Source organism: Protopterus annectens, chromosome 4.part0, assembly GCF_019279795.1.
Source record: "Protopterus annectens isolate FY-2018-M chromosome 4.part0, PAN1.0, whole genome shotgun sequence".
Classification (NCBI taxonomy): domain Eukaryota; kingdom Metazoa; phylum Chordata; order Ceratodontiformes; family Protopteridae; genus Protopterus; species Protopterus annectens.
In genome coordinates this window covers 928,777,195-928,793,073 of record NC_056733.1, presented here as the reverse complement: position 1 = coordinate 928,793,073, position 15,879 = coordinate 928,777,195, and the positions used below count along the sequence as shown (strand labels likewise).

The 15,879-nt window shown below is 41.9% G+C and overlaps 1 protein-coding gene across 1 annotated transcript in view; it reads right to left on the bottom strand.

Annotated features, from left to right (window-relative positions):
- The window catches only part of LOC122799682, a 161,247-nt gene that overhangs the window by 66,987 nt on the left and 78,381 nt on the right, over positions 1–15,879 (bottom strand). The window contains exon 2 of the mRNA XM_044068904.1: positions 12,124–12,301. Within this exon, the coding sequence (XP_043924839.1) occupies positions 12,124–12,243 (120 nt within the window). The 5' untranslated portion in view covers positions 12,244–12,301. The remainder of the gene's footprint in view (positions 1–12,123; positions 12,302–15,879) is intronic.

Genomic DNA, 15,879 nt, shown 5'->3' with positions numbered 1-15,879 from the left:
AAACAAAGACATTGGTAATCTCCAAACTCTGGACCCCACACAGTTCGGGTTTGTAAAAGGCAGATTATGTCTCCTAAACCTGATAGACTTCTTTGAAGCAGTCACCAAAGCAGTAGACAAGGGTAAGGTGGTTTACACAGCCTATCTAGATCTTGCCAAAGCTTTCAACACCATCCCCCACTCTAGAATTATAGATACACTCACTAAACTAGGTATAAATCAATATGTCACAAGATGGGTTGCCAACTGGCTCACTGACAGAACCCACACTGTGAAAGTAACAGACTCCAAATCCAACTTCAGACCAGTGACAAGTGGAGTACCACAGGGTTCAGTCCTGGGTCCTCTCCTGTTTGGTATCTACTTCTCTGAAGTACAGGCTAACACAGAAGGTCTTTGGCTTACAAAGTTTGCAGATGACAGCAAACTAGGAGCCATAATCGAAACTCCTAACGATGTGGGCATCCTACAAAAGGGCCTCACTGAGACAGATGCCTGGTGTCAAAGCCATGGCCTCAAGCTCAGTGCCAAAAAGTGCATTGTCATCCCCTTTGGTAAAAATTCTGTACCCATGAACTACAACATAGGCGGTAGTACACTTAACACCGAAAGTGTGATAAGAGACCTTGGGACACAGGTGGACAGTAGTCTCTCCTTTGATAATCACATCACCACAGTAGTCAGGAAATCCTTCTACATGGCACACCTCATCACAAAAGGTTTCTCATCCAGAAAAAAAAAGAGGTCATGTTCCCCCCTACTCATCTCTCATTAGACCCATTATAGAGTACAATGCCCCTTTTGGTATGTACCTCACAAGACATCGACAACTGGAAAGGCCGCAGAAATACCTCACAAAGAGGATTATTGGTCTCAAACAGATGCCCTACGCAGACAGTCTCAAAAACCTCCAGCTTTACTCCGTCGCATATCACCTACTCAGAGGTGATCTCTGCCTAACATACAAAGCTATGTCAAACCCAGAGCTGTTGGACATGCTCCACTTAAAGAAATCCCAATCCGTCAGAGCTACATGCTCTAGGAACCTAAACCTTGTCACCACAATAAACAGAACATGCCGGAGGGATAGATTCCTGTCCCAGAGACTTCCCATACTCTGGAATAAACTACCTATCTATATCAAACAAAGCTACTCATTAGCACTCTTCAAGAAAAATCTTGATGATTGGATGGGAATCGGAAATTCACCCCGGGGATCACTTCTGTGGCTCTGCTCGACAGTGGCACAGGAAAATAATTTTCTTGGGTGGCAAAAGTCAGAGTACCTTTTTGTCTGGGCTTGTATAGGCCCTAGGGCCGACAGCCTAGTACCTACCTATGAACCTATGAACGTGACCACTTACACTGAAGACAGGTCCTTTTGGAATCTGGCCGCCATTGTGAATCTGTTTATAGACAGGAACTGCACTGAAAGTCACAAGAGAGTCTTTTGGAATCAAGGCTGAGAAACACTGGGAACAACTCTTTTGGAATCTGGCCCAACATGTTATAATGCTATGCCATTTAATGTACTGTATAATATTTGATTTATTGCCTTGTTTTATTTTATCGGTTGTACAACATTTTGGATATACTGTTTTTTATTTTTATCTTATTAGTGACTTTTGGAGCTTTTCTTCCTATCCCTCTGCTGAAAAGAGGTCTTGCACCCAGTTGGACTTTCCCAGTCAATAAATAAAATGGGTTGAGTAAATCATTTATAAAATATTAATGTATATGGTAAAAAGAATACATAATTAATAACAAGGAAAGAGCACAAGTCAACCATATCACCCAAAAGACTGACAAAAAAGAAAGTGTCTCTGTCCATGTTTCATCTTTGAAGAGGAAAAGGGTACAGAATATATCCACTGCAACATAATTAAATGGTTTGTAGATAATGTGGTTAATCTTATTCTGTACTGATAATTAGTATAATAATCCCGAAAAGCTGGCTTTATTTGTAGACGATATTAATTTGTACATGATAAAACCAGAAAAGGACATCTCAGTGTTGCGGAACATTCTGAGGCAGTTTCAAGTTTGTTTGTTTTTTTTTATATAAAATTAAATGAAGAGAAAACAAAGGCTATAGCTGTAAACTAGTATCTCCACATGAATTAGTTCAGTAATACCCATGTTTAAGGTGACACAATAAAAGGAAGTATTTAACAGTACCGGTTAAAAAGGACACCGTTATGGCAGGTAAGGATATGTAGGAAGAGACTAAACAAAGGATAATACAAAAACTGAGAAACTGGAAACTCTTGTTTATGAATATGAATAGCAGGATACAGGCAGTGAACATGTTTTAGTCAGTTTAGTGTTATATACATGTCAGGCTTCATTTTATCAACCACAGGCAGTAATTAATAAATTAATAAAGAGCTGAAGGATTTATCTGGGAGGGGAAGACAGGAAGGATCAAAGGGGATAAGGTGATCGTTCCAGCAATACAAGGTGCTTTAAGGTAAATGGGATAAGGTGATCCTTCCAGCAATACAAGGTGGTTTAAGGTAAATGGGATAAGGTGATCCTTCCAGCAATACAAGCTGGTTTAAGGTAAATGGGATAAGGTGATTCTTCCAGCAATACAAGCTGGTTTAAGGTAAATGGGATAAGGTGATCCTTCCAGCAATACAAGGTGATTTTAGGTAAATGGGATAAGGTGATCCTTCCAGCAATACAAGGTGCTTTAAGGTAAATGGGATAAGGTGATCCTTCCAGCAATACAAGGTGCTTTAAGGTAAATGGGATAAGGTGATCCTTCCAGCAATACAAGGTGGTTTAAGGTAAATGGGATAAGGTGATCCTTCCAGCAATACAAGGTGGTTTAAGGTAAATGGGATAAGGTGATCCTTCCAGCAATACAAGGTGGTTTAAGGTAAATGGGATAAGGTGATCCTTCCAGCAATACAAGGTGGTTTAAGGTAAATGGGATAAGCTGATCCTTCCAGCAATACAAGGTAGTTTAAGGTAAATGGGATAAGCTGATCCTTCCAGCAATACAAGATGGTTTAAGGTAAATGGGATAAGCTGATCCTTCCAGCAACACAAGGTGGTTTAAGGTAAATGGGATAAGCTGATCCTTCCAGCAATACAAGGTGGTTTAAGGTAAATGGGATAAGCTGATCCTTCCAGCAATACAAGGTGGTTTAAGGTAAATGGGATAAGCTGATCCTTCCAGCAATACAAGGTGGTTTAAGGTAAATGGGATAAGCTGATCCTTCCAGCAATACAAGGTGGTTTAAGGTAAATGGGATAAGCTGATCCTTCCAGCAATACAAGGTGGTTTAAGGTAAATGGGATAAGCTGATCCTTCCAGCAATACAAGGTGGTTTAAGGTAAATGGGATAAGCTGATCCTTCCAGCAACACAAGGTGGTTTAAGGTAAATGGGATAAGCTGATCCTTCCAGCAATACAAGGTGGTTTAAGGTAAATGGGATAAGCTGATCCTTCCAGCAATACAAGGTGGTTTAAGGTAAATGGGATAAGCTGATCCCTTCGAATGAGGTAACCTTAAACCACCTTGTATTGCTGGAAGGATGTTTTACAGCTACACAGTTGAGGTTTCTATACATAGCATGAGCAGAAAGCTATAACTCAAAGTGGAAAGTGATGATGATGATGAAACGGGGGGAAATTAAAGAAATAAGGAGACGGGAGTTTGGATTCAGATCCTTAAGGAGAATAACAGCCATAGAGAATATTATATTCATAAAGTAGCAGAAAGTATTCTAAGAACTTAGCCAACATGAGAGTAGAGAAAGGGGATTCTGCCAGTAGGGATGACTGCAATTAGTGGAACACAGAATAGGCAAGAGGGAGTTGCAATTTACTGGAGAAAACTGACAAAGAAACCAAGATATTGGGAGCAAATGACTAAAGGAAAAAAGGTAATAGAATGGGAAGAGGCCAAGAAGACATTTGGACTACAGGCTATAGACTGCCTTCCCTATCAGGGATTGACATCACAGAACAGGCAAAGGGAAATGGTTAGAAGAATCCTAAGTGAAAGGCCTTCTCTGCTACAGTTTTAGATGAATCTAGAATAGAAGCTGCTGTTAAAGATATAATTAGTACGGCATACAAAATATTGCACCATAAAGTCTAGAAGATTTAGGATCTTTTTAAAGTGTTTGCATAGGAATTTTTATACTCTAAGCAGACTCCGAAGAGTTTCTTCTCAGGTAGATGGCAAATTTTACAGATGTGATGAGGAAGAAAAAGGTAACTGGGAACATATGTTTTGGGAGTATAATACATTCATCGGTATTTACCAGGCTAATAACCACAAGGGCCTTTTTAAGCCTAGCCATACATCCCAAATCTCTGACTAGTTCTGATACCGTTGGTAAGTGTAAGGAGGGGCTTCAGAGATGAAACATTTACAAGCAGGGGCCTGGGAGATGAGTCATTAACAGGTTGCCTGTGTCCATTAGAGACATAGGTGCCAAACCAGGGATGAATGTCCGGTTTCCCATCCAATTGTCCAAGTTGCACTTGAATTGGGTTAGGGAGGAACTCTGCTACACATGGATGGGGAGCCTGTTCCACAGACGGGGTAGTCTCTGGGATACAATACATATCTCTCCAACATGTCCTATTTATATCACAGGCAAGGTTTAAATCTTTAGACTGGATAATTCTGGTGCTGTTTATTTTGCTGATATGCAGGAAGTCCATCAGAATTGTGTTGTCTGACAATGCCCTGCATGCCACACACAGATCTCCCCTCAAAAGCCTGTAGGAGACAGACTACAAGGACAGGTCCTTCAGGCGGTCTGCATAGGACATTTTACTTATGCCCTGTATTCTTTTAGTGAAGAACCTCTGTGGATGTCCCAATTGTTGGATATGCCTAGAGATTCCTGGAGTTTGTAAACACAAACTCCCTGGACCAGATAATCAAAACACCCACTAGGGGTGCAACCATACTGGATCTAGTCCTCACTAATATGGGAGAATGCTGCACACCCCCTACTGTAATGCCTTCCCTGGTAAGGTCAGACTACAAGACGGTCTCCTTTGAAGTAAAAATAAAACCTGGACCCCCCCCAGTTAGACCTGGAATATCCAGGAGCTATTCTAAGACTAATGTCCTGCTATTAACTAAGAACTTGGCAAAAATGTCAAGCCCCCATAAACCCCGAAAACATTGCTGCCTATGCAGAACTGTTCACAGAAACCCTGTACAAGCATGTTAATAGCTGCATAGAGGCAGCTGTACCCACCAGGAAGAAGTACAAAACTAACTAAAAAAAAACAAGCCACCCCGCTGGAATCACAAAATCAGTAGTCTGTATAACAGGAGGAAGAAAATCATGGCAAAAATTAGGAGGTGCAGCACCCAGCAGGATAAAAGTACTCTCATCAAACTAAACAACTCTGAGGACAAATAAAGTCTACCAAAGTCAAATTTGAAGTAAGTTTGGTCTCCCAGGCCAAGGACAACCACAAAGCATTCTTTAGCTATGTCTGCAACCTCAAAGGCAATACACAAATGTGTGCAGAGCTCATTGTAAATGGAGCCACCTATACTGAGCCAGAAGATCTAGCAAACCTCCTGGCAGATTCAACTCCAACTTTACCCCTCTCTCTCCCTCAACCTTCCCTCAGGGAATATCATCAAATATAACTTCCCCAGGATGCATTTTAAATAGCATAAAACATGACCTATCAGGGCCTCTGGAATTACTATTTAACTGTAGCCTCCAAACAGGCTTCATGCCTCATGAATAGAGAAAGGCAACAGTCATCCCTCTACACAAACTTCGGCCATCTACAGACCCTGGAAACTATAGGCCCATACGTCTCACTGGTCTTATATGTAAAGCCATGGAAAGAATTATCATGGAGATGATCAACAGAGATACAGTAAACCTTCAGACACTGGACCCAATCCAGTTTGGTTTCGTCAAGGGCAGATCATGCCTACTCAACCTAGTGGACTTCTTTGAGACGGTCACCAAAGTAATGGATGAGGGCAAAATCATTCACACTGCCTACTTTGACCTGGCCAAAGCATTCGACACAAAACCCCACTCGGGCATTGTTGACAAACTCAAGAGGTTAGGCACAAACCCATATGTCACCCAGTGGATAGCTAACTAGCTCACAGACAGGACCCAGGAAGTTTGAATTGGGGGGAGTCCACCTCTGCAAAGAGGCCAGTCATAAGTGGAGTCCCTCAAGGATCAGTCCTTGGACCACTCCATTTTGGCATTTACTTCTCAGAAGTAAAGGCCAATGTCAGTGGTCTCTGACTGACTAAATGTGCAGATGATTGCAAATTAGGAGCTGTCACTGAATCTCACACTGACACAAATGTTTTCCAGGAGGCGCTGACACAGACAAACTGGTGTCAGAGCCATGGACTAAAACTAAATGCCAAGAAATGCATAATAATATCCTTTGAGAAGTCATCCAGTCCTGGTAACTATCAAATTGACAACACACCCCTTAGAGCTGACCTAGTAGTCAGGGACCTAGGGACACACATAGATGATAACCTAGCTTTTGACCATCATTTGTCTACAGTGGTGAGGAAATCATTTTATGTTGCTCAACTTATAAACAAAGGTATGGCATCCATGTCAAAGGAAGTCATTGTTCCACTGTATTCGGCATTCATCAGACCTATCGAGTACAATGCCCCCTTTGGTATGTACCTAACCAGGCATATCCAAAAACTGGAACGTCCACAGAGGTTCCTCACTAAAATACAGGAAGTAAAAAGTCCTATGCAGACCATCTCAAGGTCCTATCCCTGTATTCTGTCTCCTACAGCTTTTGAGGGGAGATCTATGCCTGGTATACAGGGAATTGTCAGACCCCACTGATGGACCTCCTGCATGTCCACCAAACAAACAGTACTAGAATTACCCATTCTAAAGACTTAAACCTTTCCTGTGATATAAATAGGACCTGCTGGAGAGATAAGTATGTATCCCAGAGACTACCCTGTCTATGGAACAGGCTCTCCATCCATGTGAAGCAGAGTTCCTCCCAAACCCAATTCAAGTGCAACTTGGACAATTGGATGGGACACTGGAATTCATCCCTGGTTTGGCACCAATATCTCTAAATGGACACAGGTAACCTGTAAATAGTTTGTCTCCCAGGCCCATGCTTACACTTATCAAAGGTATCAAAACTTCTCAGAGATTTGGGATGCATGGCTAGGCTTAAAAAGGCCCTTGTGGTCATTACCCTAGTAAACTCCTATGAACCTGTGAGAAATTTTAGGAATTTCACCACAGGTTTACCCCTTTATATTATTCACCAGTGTTAGATGAGATGAAAAAAATTCTCAGTTTAATCTGGATACAAAAACTCTTCAACATTTAGCCCTGGATGATCTTACCAAACCATTAACCCTGAATGACAGTTTACAAGTTTTTCATTCCCATCTACTGGACCACAATGTTTCCAGTAAGATATTCTACAGATCATTTGCCCTTGAGATGGTTCCTTATCTACCACAGATTTTCTTAGTTATCTTTCTTCAAGATGTAATGGAGTTACTCTTTTCTGGTTGCACAGTCACCACTATCCTTGAGAAGAACTCATGGCCTTTGTCCTGGGACCTACTGACCAGTTTCAGTTATGATCATGGACATGGAGATTACAAAAAAATTCATAACAAATTGATTATGCTGGCCCATTATCTGCTTTTTTCAGAACAAACAAGTTTCTAATTGTGTGGGGAGTTGATCACTGTCTACAGACATACTTACCAAATACTTCATCAGATAGCATTTACTATTGACCCAGCTATCCTCTTGTCATTAGATGTAAAGACATGTGATCAAGGGTCATGTGAACTTTTCTTTGCACTATGCAGTTCCTGGGAATCCGCTAACTTCAGTGACTGGCTGTCAGAGATATATGAATACCCCTTCACCACAGTAAAGGGGAACACATTCATCTTTCCATCATACTCCTCGTTAAAAAGTGGCACAAGACAGCGATGTTCATTGTGCTCTACTTTATTAAACATATAATCATCACCTTCCCTGCACGCTGTCAGGGTTAACTGTGGGATTTGTGGTTCAAATGAGGACAGTTTATGCTAAAGACTGCAGTCTTCATTTGTGATGTCTCACACTTTGAGTAATATTTACTGAATTACCAAACTTTAGTCTTATGACAACAAATGAATTACCTTTTCTCTCAATGTGTTTACAACACAGGCAGATTTTATTTGTATTTACTTTATTTTTTCTTTGTTGACTGGGCTAGCCCTGCTAGGCTAGTGACCTTTGAGGGGGTATTTATACAGCTAGGGGAACTTGGCCCAAAGTATCTGTGAACTTCCGCTACTCTTTTCAACAGGTGCCATGCTGTGCCCCAGACACTGCTGATCTACCAGCTAATTCCTGTGCTCCTCTCACTGGGTGCAATCCTCTATCACAGTTTTTGAGGCTGTTTTCTTTAGATATTAGGATGGCATTCTGGTCCTAATCTTCAATGTCTGCTTAAGATGGTTTAAAGAGGGACATTGGGATGGTCTAATTTCTAACTTAATTATACTGCTAGACATATCAAATGACGACAATAACTCTAGTTCGAGAATATATATGGTTTACCTTCATATGTCCGACAACCACATCCTCGAAAGTGCTGCCGTGAACTGCAAACTGTGAATTCCCAAAACCGCGAAAACCGAAATGCCAAATTACAAAATCTCGCCCCCTTTTTGACCTATGGTAGCACTTGCTTCAGCTGTGGAGCAATTGGAAATGTCGAATTTTGTTTTTTTCCCCCTGACATTTAGGGAAGTCGGTGGGGCGGAATTCACATAAACAGTAAGCGTATCTGCACATTCGAAGGATGTGCTTTCAAGCATATGAAGGTAAATCATATATATATATATATATATATATATATATATATATATATATATATATATACACATATACACATGGCGGCCACGGTGGTGCAGTGGTTCGCGTGGGTTTCCTCCGGGTGCTCCGGTTTCCTCCCACATCTCAAAGACATACAGTAGGTGGATTGGACACTCTAAATTGGCCCTAGGTGTGAGTGTGCATGTGTATGTGCCTTCTGTGGAAGGTTGGGTGCCGGGCTCGCAATTCGACACTATAAAACTCCACTGCCAATAATGAGCGGACAGATGATCCGCTGTGGCAAACCCTAACCGGGAAAAAGCCGAAAGAAGAAGAAGATATATATAAAAATTTTAGGATAGTGTAGGAGATCTGATCTGAAGGTCATTAATTTTATTCTTTATTGGTTTCAGATGAGGCTCCAACGCAATAAAAAAGTGATCCTCATACTTTCTTTTCGGTAGGTCTCAAGGGGTGAGAAATTCTACTGATGATGAGAGTTTCTGGACATTGTTTTGGTGCGTTATCAATGGCTGTGTTACTCTGCTGTTGTACAATCTTTATTATTTTATCTTAGTGAATTAACTAAAGAGATAGAAAATTATAAAATTATTCATACCAAGTGTGGGTGTCATGGATGCACTGTGTGTGGATGTATTTTGGAAGGACCGTATGTTTTATTTCTGCACATTCCTTGCACTGTGCCTGTTCCTGGAGTTTTTGGCTGTGGAACCGGGGGGGGGGGGGGAAGGCTAATTTGTGCTGCTGTTTGTGACAAATGTCGGGAATTTTGTGTCAGTGTGGCAGCTGGAAACTTGTGCAGGAGAGTGGGAGAACATGCGTGTAGTGTGGAGGGGAAGGACATGGACAATGCCTTGTGTGGACAGATGTGTTGGTTTTGAGGGGTTTTCATTTTCTATTTTGGAAACGGGGTGTGGCTGACATCAGAGGGGGTGATTTTGGAAATTGCTTGGAACAGGGGAGGCCAGGTGGCAAATTCTCACAGCAAGAGGTTTTCCTGTTCGATTCATGGCTAGAGTGCCTTTTGTGTGGAGTCTGCATGTCCTCCCTCGCGGTAGAGTGGCCTTCGAAAGACATGCGTGAATGGGCGTGCCTTCGCTGAAGGTTGGGCGTCGGGCTGGCAACTCAGCACCATAAAAATCGACTGCCAATCATTAGCGGACTGGACTTCCGCTGTGGCGACCCCAAACCGGGAAAAGCTGAAAATACAAACACTCATACCAATCTTCATATTTTAGTATTTGAAGCTTTTGTTGAGTTGGGGGACTAGGGACTTCACTCTTCCTCTGACTGCTCTAGAACCAGAAAGGATATGTGGTCCATTGTTGATATGGTTACTACAGTATTCAGTTGATTTAGTTTAGGGGCATTTTATTGCCATGCTAGTTTTCAGAAGTTTCACACACATGAGGTACAAACTAAGAGCTTGAATTACCTTCCGTTTAGTCTTAATCCTATACAGAAAGGCTCTTATCAGTTTCTGATATTGCCACTACTTTGGAATAAATGTGGACAATGGATTTTTTTAATTTGTTTCCTCCAACTGCACACTACTTTAAAAGGGGTACGTCTGTCTACAAGACAAAAAGAAAAGGACTTTTGTGAGTTACTTGATTTAGTTCATCCTGAGAAAGGCTTCTCTGGCCTCACCAGTGACATGGCAACCATAAGTAATAGACTGGAAGAATGAAGTGCACAATAGCATATAAGCTGACACTGCAAGGTAAAAGTGATGGAATGAGAGCAAAATAAAGATGAAATGCAGTTCGGAAATTAAATAAAAAACATATAACAAGTATAACACAGTATTCGTAAAAATGAAACTTGTGGCTGACAGTACACAAAGCTAATGACTTAGTTTTACATTTCACACAAGGGCTTGCAAATTGTTTAATCCTAAGCAAGTAAGTAAAGGCAGCAATACAAAAGTTAAAGTTATTAAAGTTTAAAATTAAAACAGTAAAAGTTATCATTCCTTGTTGCCAGCACTTCATCCTTTTACACAAGTCTGAATTAATATTTCAATTTTGCTGTATTCCACTTGCTACTTTTCAATATATTTTCACTTCAATTTCAGATTGCAAGTGGTATGGCAGAAATGCCTGAGGTGCGCATTTCACTTTTCAATTTAAGTCACCTGTCATGCACTTTATTTTTGCTATGAGAATAAGAGGTTGTTGTCTCGGAGGGGGGATTTGTGCTTACTAATACTCAAGCTGAAAACACCAATCTTGGTATTTTGTTCATAAATCTAATGTAAAATCAGGCAGCCATCCCCCAGTGTGCAACAATAAAGTCTTGACTACTGTGTAGGTGACCCGTGTTTGATTAGCTTCTGTGGCAGCCACTGGAGCTGGCAGCGGAGGGTGGGTAGGAGAGGCTGCTGTTGGCTCGTCCATGTGGGGGGGGGTGACAGTCAGCTCTACCTCATGACCTAGGTCACACCTAGCAGAAGTAGCAAGTGTTACAGTCATGGAGTCCAGGCCTGGGGAGCACATGCTGCCATGGTGCCAATGCACATGCCAAGAGGATTCTCTTGTAGAAGGCATGCTCTCCTTGGAAGGCAGCTCACAATGGAGCTCACAGGGCATGCTCCACACAGAGAAAGAGTAGGTCACCCTGCAGGACCAGCAAGCTGACCTACTCCATAGTGCCCCACTATCAATGATAGGGGAAAGGAAGGATAAGTAGAGATTCCAGGGTAGGAAACAACGGGCCAGGAATGCCCTGCCCTATCACCGTGGGATGAATGGACTGAATGGGTGCAGTCAGAGAAGCAAGGCCCGCAAGGAAGCAAAATAAATAAATTAAAAAATCTATACAGATTTTTTAAGTGCTTTTTTTTTTCAACAGATGTCAAAATAAAGCAATGTCAACAGGGCAAAAATGGGTATTTTACCTTTCCTGTTGATACACGTAAGCAGTAAATATAAAATATCACCTCTGTAGACCCTGCATGCTTCAACAGGGTAACTTTGTATCATTCAATGGGATGACTTGCTTAATTCTAAACAAATACTTAATACGAGTAAACACTTGGCAAGTATTCAGTTTTAACACCAGGTTAACCTGACTAAAATATTACTTTCTGAAAATTTAATCTTGTTGCAAGCCACTGAAACTTTTTAATACTGATTGTCTTACAGTAATACTTTCAAGCTGATATGCCCAGCTATCAAAAGAACAAACAAGATCAATGCTCACCATGCCACAGACACACATACACACACGCACACACAAAACAAAACTTGCCAATTCCTTGCAGCTGGAACTCAGTTCAAATGCATGAGGTGTACTGATATGTATAACTCGAAATTTTCTCGGACCAATGGTACATTCTGGCAAACGAAGAGGTGAGCCTACAGATGTCATTTTGTCACTTTATGCAGCTCAACAGCCAGTTTGATATTAGGAGGAGGAAAACGAGTATCTGAAAAGCAAGCAAAACCATTTTACACAAAAACGTTGTCTTACGACGTAACCAAATACAAAGATTTGCAGCTGATAGCTTTTATAAGGAAAAAGATAATCTTCATTCCTTAAATATTCAAAACGCAAGTACTTGTACTTTAATTCAAAGGATAATATGGAAATGTTTGACCAAACAAAATGTATTTTTTTAAACTCTCCTTGGTTGAGCCATGAAATATTTCTTGCCTCAGTACTTACCAACTATCAAGTCTCCACAATGTGCCTTTAGGCCATTTATTCCCTCATACTAGGTATCATCACTACGGGGGTGACAGCCAACCAGAGTGGCCATCATACAGACAGACAAGGAGGTTTTTTGTGCCCTCTTTAGTATCCCAACAACAATGGCATATCTATTAGGGACCAAATTCTGACCCCCAACTGGCTAAGATGTGCATCTGTGTCGCTGCATATTCTATGCTCTACCTCCACTTGTGTGCATTTCCACCCACAAGTTATGAGGGCTACCCATCATCAGCCCCGGATCACCAAAAACACATTCCCTCATGATGACCAATTTGTTTCCACATAGGCTTCTGTTTGCAAAGTGGTGGTCAGCATATTGAAACCACCACTCTCTCCTTCCAGAATGTGGGTACACTGGAACCAGCTATTCCCTCCCATCTATCCTTACCTGGATCTTCTGGTACCCTATTACTCTACCAAAGAGTCAGGAGAATATCTTTTTTACTGTTTTGATTTACCTTTACTACTGCTTCCCCACGCCCTAATTAGTTCATTCATGCTTCACGGAGTGAGAGCCCCATGATCGAGTCCTCACTCGCTCTCTCTCTGGAGTAGCAACCAGGCACCAGCAATATTGCTGTCATCTGTGGGGATCACAGTTGTCTGTTCAAGCAGCAGAGAGTGAAAGAGTGACTTTCCTGGATTTATAAGTATTTTTTCTGGCTTTCGCTTTAATTACTGCATCTCGACTGCATTTCGCTTAAAAAACAGCTCTGCATATTGTTTTTACTGTACTTGTGTTGATTTTATACTGTTAGCACTTTAAAAAGTTATTTTTTTGTTTAATTTAATTGTTAGGCTAACACACTCAAGTGTGCTAGCCGTTTTATAGCATTTACTGTTTGTTACTGTATCTTTTTCTCCTTTCTCTGTAAAAAAAGAAAAAATATATATATCCTTGTTTTCCCGCTTTTCTGAACTAGAATAGTCCAGTCTTCAGATTTTGCTGATCTCTGGGCTTTGTCTTAGTTCCTGTGCTATCCATATCCTTATTTGCATAAGAGGAAGCTTCTTTGTTCACCAGTGGGAGTGGGGAGCACTGAGCAACCTATTTGTCCCTAGAGGATTGGTTCCAGCCAAGCAACTTGTAGTTTATTGGCCATTTTGGGTCAATTCCTGGCTCTTTTCAACCCCCTGCTATAATTAGCGCGAAGTTGCTCATAGAGCAGCATCGGGCAGCGCCAGTTAATCAAGTTTAAACTATTTCTGGCTCCGTAAAGTCTACTCTTCAATTTTTCCCTTAGAACTGCTCTACTTGCAATCTAAACAGCCTATACTCTAACTGAAAAGCTCAGCACTTGCTCCTAAAGCATTTTTATACAGGTAAAGCACTCTTAAACAAAAGAAAGTACTTCATTCACCTAAATTCCCTTGAGTACCCATTTCCCTATAGATCCTTTCTGACTCAGTTACACAGCAATCTTTTTCCCTGTTCTAGCATGTCGAAGGGTCAGTTGCTGGCATCTTCTCCTGTTCAGCTGGTGAATCTGGGAATCTTGAGGCAATGTTACAATTGCCTCATGTACACAGACAACCCTCTCCTCCTCCCAACAAATACAAATATATGCGAGAGATGCAACTATATAGCCCAACTGGAGGCTGAGCTCTCTCAATTCAGTACTGGCAAGACCAGTCATGAGGAGAAGGTAACCACGCACACCACAAACCCAGTCTCACATAGAACTATCACAACTGCAATCCAAACACATAAACACACAAAAACATACTCGGAGGCGCTGATTAAAAATCTACCAAAACAACAGAGGCCTCCAAAGCAGACACCCAAGCAACCGCCACCTCAAGACATAGCACATGCAACACATAGTTCACAATGTCAGTGTGCTAAACAGTCATAGCCCTTAAGGCAAAACAACATGCCAGACACACTTGTAATAGGTGACTCCATAGTCAGACACACTGACGTCCCGCTCACCAGACTGAACAAGGAAAAGGTCACAGTAAGCTGCCTGTCGGGAGATAGAATCCGCCACATAACACAAGCACTCGGGTCACTCCACAGCAAGTACAAATATGACTCAGTCATTGTACATGCCGGTGTGAACGCCCTGAGACGTACCTCCCTGGACTACATGAAAAGAGACATAAGAGGAGCTCTCTGATTATGTAGCACAGGCCGGTATGACCCTGACCCTGAGCAGCATCTTACCCTCACCAAGAATGATGCCACAGTACAAAGACAAAATGATCAGTTTTAACAATTGGCTTAATTACTGGTGTCATTCTAAGGGGATCCAATGTCTGTCTGCTTGGGATGACATGCTCGACAAGCCACGCTGCTTCGCAAGGGATGGCTTGCACCTGTCACCCCTGGGCTTCCGGATATTGGCAAAGGCTCTTGCCACCCCCATAGTGACTTTTTTAGGCAAGGCTCAAATGACAAACCTACCTCCCCAGAAAACACAAGTGGAAAAAAAATAAGGGTAATGCTGCTCAATGCCAGAAGTCTAAACCTCAAGATGCACTCCCTCGAAGCCCTCCTCAGTATGGAGAACATCGATGTCTGTGCAGTGGCTGAAACCTGGTTCAAGGCTCCTGAGAGCATCCCAGCACTATCAGGTTTTACCTCATATCATGCTTTCCGGCCCCAAAACTTGGACTGAACCACAAAAGGAGGGGGAGTATCCATATTCATCAAAGATACCCACACCTCTAGGTTAGTGGCAACGCACGAAGCATCGGAAACCATCCAGGTGCAACTAACCATAGGCAAAACTGCCTTACAATTTGTATCATGCTACAGACCACCCTCTCAAACTCAGGAACCCCACACAGCCTTCCTGAAGACACTGGAGAGTATGAATGTCTCTCCTAACACCATCATATTGGGAGACTTCAACTACCCAAACATAGACTGGGAACATTACTCAAGCCCAAACACCCTAGCCGAAAGGTTCCTAGAATTCATAAACTCAAATGCGATGGAACAACTAGTCACCATTCCCACAAGAGGAGACAATATACTAGACCTGATCATCACAAACATGGGGACAAAATGCTCCACACCGGAAGTATATCACTCATTGGTAAGATCAGACCATAAATTAATCTCACTGGAAATCCACATCCCGCCCCCACCCCCTGCACAAAAGACCACAGTGAAGAACTTCTCAAAAGCCAACTTCACACTTCTAAAGACGGAAGTGGTATCCTTCAAGGTCCCTGCACCAGTGGAAACCACAACCCACACTGCTGAATCCTTTACAAATGCCTTCTACGGGCACCTTCAAGAATGCATGGATCATGCAATCCCAAATAAAACCAAGACCCATT